Raw genomic sequence first — 13,247 nt, 5'->3', positions numbered from 1 at the left:
TATATCCCACTGTCACAAGCAATGTTTTAAGTGAAAACCTTTTTTATTTTTTTTATGTGACCGGTATTCAATTAGCAGGGGTAAATTATCAAGGGTATCTAACCTATTAGCCCCAGTGCATTTATAGGGGGATGCCAAATCCGCTGTTAGCTGTGTTTTTTCAGCATACAGTATAATTTGAGTGAGTTAATTTAATACAAGTATTACAATGCATGATAGCGCCGAACAAATTTGCCCTTATTCAACCAAATGGAAAAGTCTGCGAGCTGCGCTCACTGGAGTGTAGTATATGATATGGTCGCTTGATTTGAAGCAGCAATTAGTTGTAAGAGAAAACCAACCTATAACCAAATGCTGGGGTTCTTCCAATTGCCCAGTAACTTTTCTTCCCCACAAACTGGCCAGCGGACACTTTATGCAGTATAAAGAGCTGAAAGGAACTGCTGCATGTGCCCAGTGGCTGCAGATTTTAATGACAAGACTGCTGTCCGTGAGTTTGTGAATCAGTGTGCCCTGTCATTGCAACAGAGAGAGGATTTGGTAAGTGGCTTACGGTGATCACTGGGGTTGGGTACGTGATCCTGGCACTGACAATAACGGTGGGCAGAAGACCGACTTCAGCATCCCAACAGCCATGATCCCGACCGTTTTAGGGTAAGTATGCTAACCTTCTCTCCTCCTTCCCCCTAATCCTTCCTCCCTACAGCCTAAGCCTAACCTCCTCTCCCTGCAGCCTAACCCACCCCACCCCTTCCCCACAGCCTTACCTTAACTGTCCTCAGATACTAATATTCGGAATGTCAGCTCTCAGGATTACAGTGTCAGTACTGTAGGATGTAGGATGCCAGGAAAGTTAGGCTGTAGGGATTGGGGGTTATGGTTAGGCACAAAGAAATGGGGTTTAGGATTAGGCTGTGGGCCGAGGGGGTTAGGTGTAGGTGGCGGGGTACATGGTTTAGTGTTAGGCACTAGCAGGGAGGGTTAGAGTCAGAATGCTGGAGAGGGTTAGGCTGCTAAAAGGAAGGGTTAGGATTAGGTGGGTAAAGGAAGACGATTAGGTATATTATAGAGCCCCTGTCGGGATTGTCTGTATCACCGATGTCAGGGTCAGTCTTTTCACTGCCAGCATCTTTATAGCTGGGATATTGGGGGTATAGCATTGCATAGTACTTGGGCTGGTAACAGTCGCTCTAAAATCAAATATTTGGAAATCCTGCATTCGCCCATGTAACCTGGTACAAGTTATTGTAGGAATGTCTTCCAAAGTGTCAGTTCTCTTACAAAGAATTCTGCTAAAACTGCAAATGTCCAATTGTAACTGATACTGAATAATATGTTACTTTGTTAAGATTTTGTATAGGATACAAAAGTGTTATATGCTTATATAAGTCATCACTTTTTATTGGACATGTTTGAATTTTGAGAAAAGCTGTAAATGTATAACATTTAATGCAATTAAAACCACACTTATGCATATCATTTGAGTCCAGTACATCACTAGTATATGCAATAGTCTTATATTAGGCAAACAAAAGCAGGGTATCCAATTCCACCTGACAAACTGATGTTTTTCACTATTTTTCCCAATGTTTAGTCAATGCATTTTATTGGGCTATCCTATTGGATGACAGATAACGGACACATTTCTGCACAAAGAACATGCAGGTTCAGTGAAACCTTTGTGTTTTAGCCCAGCTAAAGCCCAGTTTTCACTGAAAACCAGGCTGCTTTGGGGGAAACAAATCCCTGATAAACTGCGTCTCCTGCCGGCTTATCGGGCTAATAGTCCTGAGTGAGCCTATTACCAAATGGTATCATTACCCTACTTGTATGTAACCTTATAGTGTAATTCAGTATTATGTATACAATAAAGTATATCTTGAGTTATTTATAAATGCAAAAGTCACATTTGCCACATTAAAACTATGGGGGTTATTCTGATTCACTCGGAAAGGCACAATCACTAATGGACAAAACCATATGCACTGCAGGTGGGGCAGATGTAACATGTGCAGAGAGAGTTAGATTTGGGTGGGGGTTTTACTTCAAATTGATATCTATATTGCAGTGTAAAAATAAAGGAGACAGTATTTACCCTGCACAGAAACAATAAAACACCCAAATCTAACTCTCTCTGCTCATGTTACATCAGCCTCACCTGCAGTGCATATGATTTTGTCCATTAGAGAGTGATTGTGCCTTTCCGAGTGAATCGGAATAACCCCCTATATCATCTCTTTTGTATAGTATTTTTAAAACTAAATGGAAATCTTTTTTTGTGCATTGACCCAAATGGAAATAAGACAAGCAATGCAAATATATGAGTGTACATTGATTTCATAGTTCCATGATAAGTGCTATCAGCTGAAGAGGTCAATATGCTATCAGCCAATCCCTAGCAGTCACATGGTCTGTTGCTGATCATAATTATCATCATCCCAGTCTTCTTGCAACAGACTTTTGGTTAAGTGCACAGTTTATTTGCACATTCCATGTGACAAATTACTGTGACACCTTGAATGGTGCCCACACACGCACCGATTTCAGTGCTATGCGTTTTTGGCTGTACAATGGTTCTTTACAATTTTTCTGCCAGAATTAAGCATGACCCGATGTGATGGTTATTTTGCTGTCTGCGATGCGATGCTGTGCGATTTAAGCACATTTTTTCACTGGCTTTTTCTGACCTTTATTTTGTTCGAGTTCACATGTTTCAAACCTGCAATAAAGTTGTTGATACCAATTTGTATGTAATTATTTCCAAAAAAAACCATCGTATAGCATCGGCTCGTATGCCTGTATAATGCTGAGCCCGATGCTATGCGATAATGTCCTAAAAAGTACCTGCTGCACATACTTTTTTGGACATCTAAAATCGGCCCCCGGGAACGCGCATAGCACAGCATCGCGTCGCACACGCCGCGCTAATACAACACGATAATCGTACGCGCGATGCGTTTTGTACTTTAAAAGTACAAAACGCATTCTTAAATCGATGCGTGTGTGGGCTGCATTACTGTTGTGGTCTCTTACAATTGCTTAATATAGAATTAGTATGATTTTAGCATATCCAAACCTTATCATAAATGGCCATAGAAATAAACATATGGGTTACTTGGTTTGGTGTTGCAGTTGGGAGGCTAAATAAAGCTCTTTGCTACATAATGTTATTTTTGTGTTTTTTACTTTTATTGTACAGCAAAAGAAACACCAAACGATGGGCCTAATTCAGACCTGATTGCACGGCTGGTAATTTGCAACAGACAGCGATCAGATAAACACTGCCCCGTCAGAGTGAAATCCCACCTTGCGAGTTAATATGTAGCAGTGCGAATAGATGTGTAGTTGTGAATATTTCCAAAGCCATTCGTAAAGGTGCTCACCAGTGAATTATTTCCCCAATGGAAAATACACTTACACTGTGCACAGGCTCTGAGTAGGTCTAGACTTACTCGGCAGCTGCGATTAAATCAGCATAATCAAGGCTGGATCTGATGTCACACACACACCCTCCCCTACACACTTAGGCACTCCTGGGTTTTTTCAGGCACTTCTGCTGTTTTTGGCATTGATGCTAAATGGCCAGTTACAACCCCCAAACTACAGCTTTCTGTCATTCACCTTGCGAACGGCTAGCGAACAAAAAAGTAGCAGGATTTCATCGCCAGACATCGTTGCTCATGCGCATTGTGGCCCAGATGTATGAGCAGTATATCGATAGTCGTCCGCTGTGAAATTCAAACAGCAGCTACTGTACAGTGTCAGGCCTGAATCAGTTCCAATATGCTAGAAAGTGAATATATTCTGTACCTGTTTCAAGGTTTACAAATACCCCACATCTGTAAAATGTTTTACATAAGCCATTTAGTATTACCCTTTTACATATATTTTTTTATTTTTCGGATAACTCACTGGGGTGTAACAGCTACCATTCTGTCCCCCTCTCCTTTTGTCTCTGCTTTACGTACTTCTGCTAGATTGTAGACTGCAGTGAGCAGAATAAACTCCAAGGTTTTTTTTTTCTTGTCTTCAGTGTCTTTAGATTCTTTATGTGTGTTAGTTCTGTTTCTTTGTGTTATTTGTTCTGTGTCTGGTGCAGCAGATTTGCTACTTCCTTCTAGGTTCATCGGCCTTTTAAACTCTTTCAGTATTTATTACTACAATAGTGTCTTCCGTGTCAGACATCCAAATTCTCTTAATGGCATTAGTGCAATTAGTTAAATTGCAGCATTGCTCTTAATTGGTTTTAAGGTGATGAAATAGGTTGCTATGGCAACACAGTTCTGTAATATGATGGATTATGCAGATTAATTATAATGTGAAAAAAACAATAAGTGATGCTTAAAAAATGTTAACTAAATGTTGACACGGTGAGCGATCTCTTATTCAGGGCCAGATGTATCAAGCTTCAAAATGCAAATGCAGCCGTACGTTTGGCAAAGGGGGACAGGCGTTCGCAAGCCCATCTTTTGGCATTTACCCGCTTGCTAAGCAGCTAGTTTACGCTGTTTAGCGAGCCAGGGTGAATCAGGCCCATTTATAGCTACCAGTTTCATTTTGCAAAGTTTTAAACCTTCTTTGATTACGAAATAAAGTGAAAAACATATGTTTCTTTTACGGAACTGACATTCTCTTCTGCGGAAAATTCAGTTACTGTATACACAGTGTACACTATATTTTCTTTTTAACATAGAACTCCTAGAATTCAGTAATAAGTGGGCTTAAAAAGCGAGGGAGGGTGTTTAGTTAGGCAGCGGCAGCAGTAAGGTTATGCTGCTGTGTGGTCATGCTGCAGGGCGGTGAGAGGCATTGGAAGTCTCACTGACTGCTGGCTTGGATGAGTGGTGGTGGTGGGGGGGGGGGGTGTTGTGCTGTGCAGGAAATACCACCGATAATTTGGCAAAATTAATTATCCGGCACAGTTTCATAACTAAGGGTGCCGGATTATCAATGGTTGATGAGTGTTAATGAATTGCTAATGTCTCTTTTTTTTTTTGTCATTTGCAGAAACTGAATGAAAAAGGGGTCCAGGATACAATACAGTATGATTCTACTCTCGAGCAGCAGGCCTATAAAATACAAAAAGCAGAGTTGGAGGTTCAAACTCTTCAGGAAAAATTGCAGGAGTCTCAGAATTTTATCAAGGTATCATATATGTGAAATGTTTGTTTTCTTTTTGTATTCTATTTATATTCAAGGGTTATTACATAACAACGTCATTGAGTATCACACAACATTGCATGATTGAATATAAATATGGATTCAGAGTTGTCAGAAAGAATATAGCAAGGAAATGTTTGTCATGTGTTTGCTGTGTTCACATTAGGGAGGTCATTCTAGTTCATTCGCTCCCACTGGGGATCGATGTTTTGTTTCCGTGCATGTGCATAACCGTGCTGTAGGTCTATTAATAAAGCAGATAGTGATGATGGCTACATTTACAAGTGGATGAACAGAGGTGGCCAACTCTGAATCGCGTAACCGCTAAGGAACGTGGTGAGTTGCATGGTCGCCGATGCTACGGAGCAGTGCGGGCTGGGGACATGGGGTGTAGGGCATGTGTTGCGCCCATGGGAACACCCAGCATTTCATGGGCGTTCCCATGCAAACACCGGTCATTCCCAAGCAAATGGTGGCGTGACAGGGGTGCTGAAGGTGGGCAGCTGCAAGCGGCAGGTGGCATTTAGTTGGCCTGCTTTGCGAGTCAATCAGAATTATCTCATAGTTACATAGTAGGTAAGGCTGAAAAAAGACTTGCGTCCATCTAGTTCAACCTGGTATAGATATCCATTGCTGATTTGGTAGGTTCTGGTATTTTACAGACAAATTATATTTCTTATTTGTACCCATGGATGTTTTTCTCCAGTAAATGTTTGTCCAACTTTGCCTTGAGCGCATTTAATGAGCCAGCCGTTACCACCTCTCTGGGAAGAGAGTTCCAGAGTTTGACTGTTCTGACCGTAAAGAAATTCTTTCTACTAGCTGAATGAAATCTTTTTTCTTCTAATCTATACTCTCGCGTCCTAGATTCCTTTCTAGTAGAAAAGAGGGTGTGTGACAGTTCCTTATATTGGCCCTTGATATACTTGTACATGTTGAGCATGTCCCCGTCTCTTTTCTAATGTAAATAGTCCCAAATTGCTTAATCTCTCCCCGTAGCTTAAATTCTCCATTCCCCTAATAAGCTTTGTTGCTCGCCTTTGGCCTTTTTCTAATTCTATGATGTCCTTTTTATAGTGTGGGGCCCAGAACTGTACTCCGTACTCGAGGTGAGGTCTCACCAATGCTTTATATAGTGGCATAATTACCCTTGAGTCCCTAGTTTCCATTCCCCTCTTAATACATGCCAGAATTTTGTTGGCCTTTTTTGTAGCCACATTACAATGGGCACTACATCCCAGTTTGCTGTCTATTTGGACTCCTAGATCCTTTTCAAGTATGGAATTACCCAGTTCCTCTCCGCTAAGGTTGTAACTTGCACACTGGTTGTGTCTCCCAAGGTGCATAACCTTACATTTATCTACATTGAACCACATCTTCCATTTTTTTGCCCACTCATCTAGAATTGCAAGATCATTTTGAAGCATGGTGACATCTTCTGATGATTTGATGACTTTGTAAGTTTTGTATCGTCCGCAAAGATGGATACATTGCTGAGTAACCCTATCCAAATATCGTTAATAAAAATGTTAAACAAAATGGGCCCCAAAACCGAACCCATGGGCACTCCACTTAGTACCGGTATCATATCTGATACGGCACCATTCACAACCACTCTTTGGCCCTTATTCTGGTCGGTGCGGATATATCCGCGTGCGTTCGGACTGTTTTGTGTCTGCGCATGTGCAGAGGCGTCTCTGCGCATGTGCGAGCAGGCGTATGGCCAAATCCCGCATGATATGTGAACACTCCGAACAGGGGGTGGAGAGGGGCGTGAAGGGCTATTTGGGCTCATTACCATATGCATACGCCCCGCGTTTCATGGGCGTTCCCATGCAAACGCTGGGTGTACGTATGGTAATGCGGCCGTGACGCACGTGTAGGGGGCGGACATATGACATCGCCGGATGTCAGCTGCCCGCCCAGATCCCTGCTTTTGCACGGAAAAATGTCCGTGTGGTCTGAGGTTGCGGGAGCTGGTGGAGCACTCGGTCTGCGACCATCGAATGATGGGGGAGGTTCCCTTAGATGGAGGAGGCGTATTCAGGGAAAAATACACATGCGGTCCGTTCGGCCAGCTTCTTACCGCGTACGGACGGAGTTGGCGATCCGTATGGAAGGCGGGGTTTCGCACGCACAGTCCTGGCCGCATAATCGGATCCGGCCGCACCGATCAGAATAAGGGCCTTTGTTCTCTATTACATAGCCAATTCCCTACCCATCTGCAGATATTTTCACCCAATCCTAGGCTCTCCATTTTATTAATCAATCTCTTGTGTGGGACAGTATCAAATGCTTTAGCGAAATCTAGGAAAATCACATCTACAGCATTTCCATTATCGAGGTTTTTGCTAACCTCTTCATAGAACCCTAGTAGATTAGTTTGGCATGAATGATTTTTCACGAACCCATGTTGGTTAGTACTGAGTAGACGGTGATGATCTAAATATTCCTGGATACCATCCCTTAAAAATCCTTCAAATAGTTTACCCACAATTGATGTTAAACTAACGGGTCTGTAATTAGCGGGATCTTCCTTTTTCCTTTTTTGAATATTGGCACTACCTCTGCTATTCTCCAATCTTTTGGTACTATACCTGACGATAGTGACTTGCTAAAGATATAATGTAGGGGGGTAGCTAGTTCATCCCTTAATTCCATTAATACCCTCGGATGAATCCCATCTGGCCCTGGTGATTTATTTGTTTTGAGTTTGCTTAGCCTCAGTATTATTTCCTTCGGCGTGAAATCCACAATGTGATCTGGCTTATTTGTCCCGTTTGTGGTAAATGTTCGTTCCACAGTCTGCTCTCCCTTAGTAAATACTGATGAGAAGAACTCATTTAACAGTTTTGCTTTTCCCTTGTCCTCAGTAACACTTTTTCCACTAGTATCAGTTAGTGGGCCTATGTTTTCCTTAATTAAACGTTTACTATTTATGTATTTAAAAAACTTCTTTGGGTTGGTGTAATATTCAGTACTTACACACAAATCGACTGGCAACACTGTTGCTACAATATATCTACTTAGTTTTCAAATGCAATACTTTGTTATATAAATTTGTAACAATGTCAGTCTCCAGTGTTCAGCACACTAGTACAAGACGATTTCTCTGATATATTACGCACACCTTAATGGTATAGTTCAGTGGTTCCCAAACTGTGTGCCTCTGCACCCTGGGGTGCCTCAGAGCACTTGCAGGGGTGCACTGGGATAGTGGTCCAGGATGAATTAATTTTATTTATGGTCGCTGTAATAGGGAAAACCAGTGCTTGTGGCTTCCAATCATACAATATGTGAACAAACCAAAGTGAATACTGTCCCTCACAACATACTGTAACTGGATCTAAGGAACAGATATAAACACAATTTATTTAATTTCTCTTTCAATGGTCCTGGTGACACAGCTCAACACTGGGATGTAGGAGGGTCCGAAGGAGCCAGGCACCTATCCTAAAGTTTTAGAGGGTAGGCTCCTCCCCTACTGCATCCCTGGACTCTTCAGTTCGTGTTAGGTGCCCACTGGAGTGGGTGCTATTCTAAAGGGCTGCAGGAGCAGCCGAAGAATTAGAGTAGTTAGGGGATTTTTATTGTTTTATTAACTTTTACCCTAGCTAGGTAGGCACAGTGTGAGGATTCTCATAGTGAATCCTCACACTGCTAGCGCAGCAGGAGCTGACAGAAGCGCGTCCTGTCAGCTCACTGTGCACAGGGGAGACACTGTCTGGTCTCCCTGTGCAGCGCTTATAGCCTTTTCTAAAAGGCTGCCTGGGCTCCGGAGTACCCTGAAACCGGCTCCACATTTAGGTGGGGATCATGGGGGACAGGCGCTCCGTGATGGCGGCGGCCATTTTATGCGGAGCTTACACGCTGAGCTCCTAGATGAGAGGACAGCAGCGTTGTGACAGGCATGTTCCAAGTGATCCCCAGTTGAGGGGGAGACACTGGAACTAGGAAATCCTACCTGAGGAGCGGCTGGCTGGGGGTGGTTGGCGCCAAAAGGTCACGGACCCCGCAGCAGCAGGGACCTGTGGTCTCTTCCTTCACTCTGACTTTGGCGCCTTTCAGAACGCTTGCAGCGGAGCTGAGCTGGCTTACTGATCCTGGCAGAGTGACTTGGATTTCCTGGGCATCGCTTCCCCGCAGTTGAAACCAACAGACAGATAAGTGATTGGGTGCATTGCCTCTGTATAAACGCTTGTACATTGTTTGCACTGTGTATACTGATAGATATACATTTATCACTTGCATCATGTCTGAGCATCAGGCTGTGGTTTTGGGGGAGGGAGCCCTTAGTGCACTGAGCGCGTGCAATGTTTGCACACAAAAGTTTGTCCCTGAGCAGATGGCCAAGGGGGGCTTATGTATTACTTGCGCTGATGTGAGACCCATGGGCAGTGAACCCCATAGGGCAGAGCAGATGGAACCTGCGTGGGCCAGGGCCCTAGGCAGGTCAGTTAACGCTTTGGTGCAGCTTTTGGACAGGCAGAGTGATGGGCTGGTAGAATCACAGAGACCTATGCCATCATCTCAGCAGTCGTCTGGCTCCTTGCCTCTTACCCAGGCAGATCCTGCGCTGATTCAGGTGATGCAGGATACTGCTAAAGGGATCAACAGGTTCAGTGAAATGCTGGACAAAATGGATGATGTGGCAGGGACCCCTAGAAGGTCTTATGCTTTGACTACTGTGGTAGATGAGGAGGAAGGAGAGTATACTGACATCCCTTGGGATCAGGGTGATGATGTGGAAGAGAACTCTGCTGCTGGTATAGAGGATCTCATTGTAGCTGTGAAGCAGGCTTTAAAGCTGTCTGTGGAGGATAAGACTCCTGTTAAAGGTGTTTTTAAGCGACAGCGGAAGGAGGCTGTTACTTTTCCTTCAGATGAGGGGTTACAGGAATTGTTAGAAGGGGCTTGGAAAACTCCTGATAAGAGGCTACAGATGCCTAAGCGATTCCTTAGTCTGTACCCCATGCCAGAGTCTCATGCGGAGCTCTGGGAAAAGGTCCCAGTTGTGGACGCTTCAGTGGCACGTTTGTCCAAGGCTACTGTATTACCAGTACAGGGCGGTGCAGCTTTCAAAGATTCTGTGGATAAAAAGCTGGAGGGTAACCTCAAGGCTATCTTTGAAGGGGTGGGGTTTACCTTACGGCCCCTTATTGCTTCAGCCTGGGTCTCTAAGGCCATGATAGAGTGGGCTGGTGAATTATGCACCATGCTGCAGGCTGACCCTGGTGCGTTACTGCTTGCAGAAAAGATTAAGGCAGCTGCAGAATATGCAGTGGAAGCAGAAGAGGAAGCTATTAAAATGGCAACCAGAGTGTCCACAGTCTCCATTAATGCCAGGAGAGTGCTTTGGCTTAAAGCCTGGGAAGCAGACAATGAGTCCAAGAAGGCTCTGGAAACATTAGCCTTCAAAGAAAAGGTACTTTTTGGTACCGAATTAGAGGAGATTATAAAGCAGGCCACGGGCGGCAAAAGTACATTCCTGCCGGCCTCCTCAGCAAAGCAGACGTCCAGATTTTCTGCTTTTAAGCCGTCCTTTCGGCCCTCCCCTAGAGGTGGTGCGTCCTTTCGAGGACAGTCTTTCAGGGGAAGGTTTCAGTCCTCTAGAGGCAAGACACAAAAGTCAAAATTTGGCTCTTTTCACAAGAAGCCTGCCACAAAAGGAGAGGATAAACCCTCTGCATGACTGTCAGGGGCTTCGCCCGACAGTGACAAAAGTGGGGGGGCGTCTCACACTCTTCAGGGACGCTTGGGCTTCTCTAGGCCAGGATGCCTGGGTGTTAGATATTATAACACAGGGTTACAAAATCCCTTGCAGAGGGCCGCCTCCGAAGAGGTTCATCCCCACATCCTTACCAAAGGAGGCACGGCTTCGTACAGCTCTTGTGAGAGCAGCTCACTCCCTTTTGGAAAAAGGGGTGGTTACACCAGTCCCCAGGGCAGAGTGGAAGAAAGGCTTTTACTCCACGCTGTTCCTGGTGCCCAAACCAGACGGGTCTTTCAGACCAATACTAAATTTGAAGTCCCTAAATGTTCATTTATGGGTAGACCATTTCAAAATGGAGTCCCTACGGTCAGTACTCCTGAGTCTGGACCAGGGAGAATTTTTGGCGTCCATGGATGTCCAGGACGCATATTTGCACGTCCCTATACACCCGGAGCATCAGACCTTGTTGAGGTTTGCCATAGGAGACCTGCATTTACAATTCCGGGCGTTAACCTTTGGGCTAGCAACCGCGCCAAGGGTATTCACAAAGATAATGTCAGTGATGGCGGCGGTGCTGAGGCTCAGGGGAATCACAGTAATACCCTATTTGGACGATCTCCTGTTCAAAGCAGAGTCAGCAGCCATGCTGCAGAGTCACTTGGCAGAGGCCATCAGTTTTTTGCAGGCTCACGGCTGGATTTTAAATTTGCAAAAATCTCAGTTGGTACCGTCACAAAGGCTCCAATTCTTGGGAGTCATACTGGACACCCATCTTCATCGGGTATTCCTCCCGGAGGTAAAGGCCAGGGATCTGGTCACCCTAGTCCAGGAGATTCTCAGGGCTCAGAGCATTTCAGTATGGAGGTGCCTCAAGCTCCTGGGGAAGATGGTGGCGTCATTCGAGACGCTTCAATTTGCCAGGTTCCACTCTCGGAGGTTCCAATGGAACATTTTGTCAGCCTGGTCAGGAAACACTTTGACCATGAAATCCGAGATGATAGTGCTGTCTTCGGACACCCGAGAATCCTTGAAATGGTGGACAGAAGTAGATTCCCTTCAGTGGGGTCGGTCATTACAGACCTGGGACTGGTTGATAGTAACTACCGACGCCAGTCTCAGGGGCTGGGGGGCAATAGTCCTGGATCTCAGGCTTCAGGGCCTGTGGACGGCAGAGGAATCAGCGTTACCAATCAACATCTTGGAGCTGAGAGCTGTCTGGAAAGTGATTTCCTTGGCGGGAGACAGGTTACAGAACCTCCCTTTAAGGATTCAGACCGACAATGCCACAGCTGTGGCGTATCTGAATCACCAGGGAGGTACACGCAGCAGATTGGCCATGTGGGAGGTGTCCAGAATCTTCCTATGGGCGGAACAGAATGTTCCAGCTGTATCGGCTATATTCATTCCAGGAATAGAGAATATAGAAGCCGACTTCCTGAGCAGGGAGGAGCTCAAGGAAGGGGAATGGAGCTTACACCCTCAGGTGTTTCACCAAATCACTTCGATGTGGGGAACTCCGGATGTGGACCTGATGGTCAACCGTCAAGTGCCCAGGTTCTATGCCAGAACAAGGGATCCGCTAGCGGAGGCAGTGGATGCCATGACTATTCACTGGCAGGGAGATCTCCTTTATGCATTCCCACCAGTACCAATGTTACCGAGACTTCTGAAGAAAATACAGGGGCAGAAGGTTCCAGTGATCTTAGTGGCCCCAGATTGGCCAAGGAGGTCCTGGTACTCGAGGCTTCAGAGGTTGTCTGTGGACTCATGGCGTCTACCTCTGAGACCAGACCTTCTAAGACAAGGCCCATTCAATCACCTGGATTCAGATCGATTGATTTTGACGGCCTGGCTATTGAAACCACCATTTTGAAAAGAAAAGGGTTTTCTGAGGCAGTAGTACAGACGATGATAAAAGCCAGAAAAGCTGTATCTTCGGCAAATTATTATAGAGTCTGGAAGACTTACATTCGATGGTGTGAGAGAAGAAAGGCTCATACATCACATTTTAAGCTATCAAGAATGATGGAATTCTTACAAGATGGTTTTTCATCGGGTCTAAGCCTTCAGTCACTGAAGGTGCAGATTTCGGCCTTGTCCATCTATTTCCAGAAAAAGATAGCCATTTTGCCGGAAATTCAAACCTTTTTACAAGGAGTATCCAGGTTGAAACCTCCATACAAGCAACCAGTAGCACCTTGGGATCTATCACTGGTTTTGGAATGCCTTCAAAAGGCACCTTTTGAACCTTTAAGGTCGGCTGACTTTAAGTTTCTCACGTGGAAGCTAGTGTTTTTGTTAGCAGTAGCATCTGCTAAAAGAGTTTCAGAATTGGGAGCTTTGTCATGTAAATCTCCCTTCTTAATTTTTCATG

At 44.7% G+C, this 13,247-nt stretch overlaps 1 protein-coding gene across 6 annotated transcripts in view; it reads left to right on the top strand.

Annotated features, from left to right (window-relative positions):
* The window catches only part of PDE4DIP (phosphodiesterase 4D interacting protein), a 222,056-nt gene that overhangs the window by 39,470 nt on the left and 169,339 nt on the right, over window positions 1–13,247 (top strand). For all 6 annotated transcript variants that reach the window (XM_083156692.1, XM_083156693.1, XM_083156690.1 and 3 more), the window contains one exon: window positions 5,008–5,145. In XM_083156692.1, the coding sequence (XP_083012818.1) occupies window positions 5,008–5,145 (138 nt within the window). The remainder of the gene's footprint in view (window positions 1–5,007; window positions 5,146–13,247) is intronic.

This window comes from Crinia signifera, chromosome 8, assembly GCF_055691185.1.
Source record: "Crinia signifera chromosome 8, ASM5569118v1, whole genome shotgun sequence".
In the NCBI taxonomy this organism is placed as follows: domain Eukaryota; kingdom Metazoa; phylum Chordata; class Amphibia; order Anura; family Myobatrachidae; genus Crinia; species Crinia signifera.
This window is presented reverse-complemented; position numbering and strand designations above follow the sequence as displayed.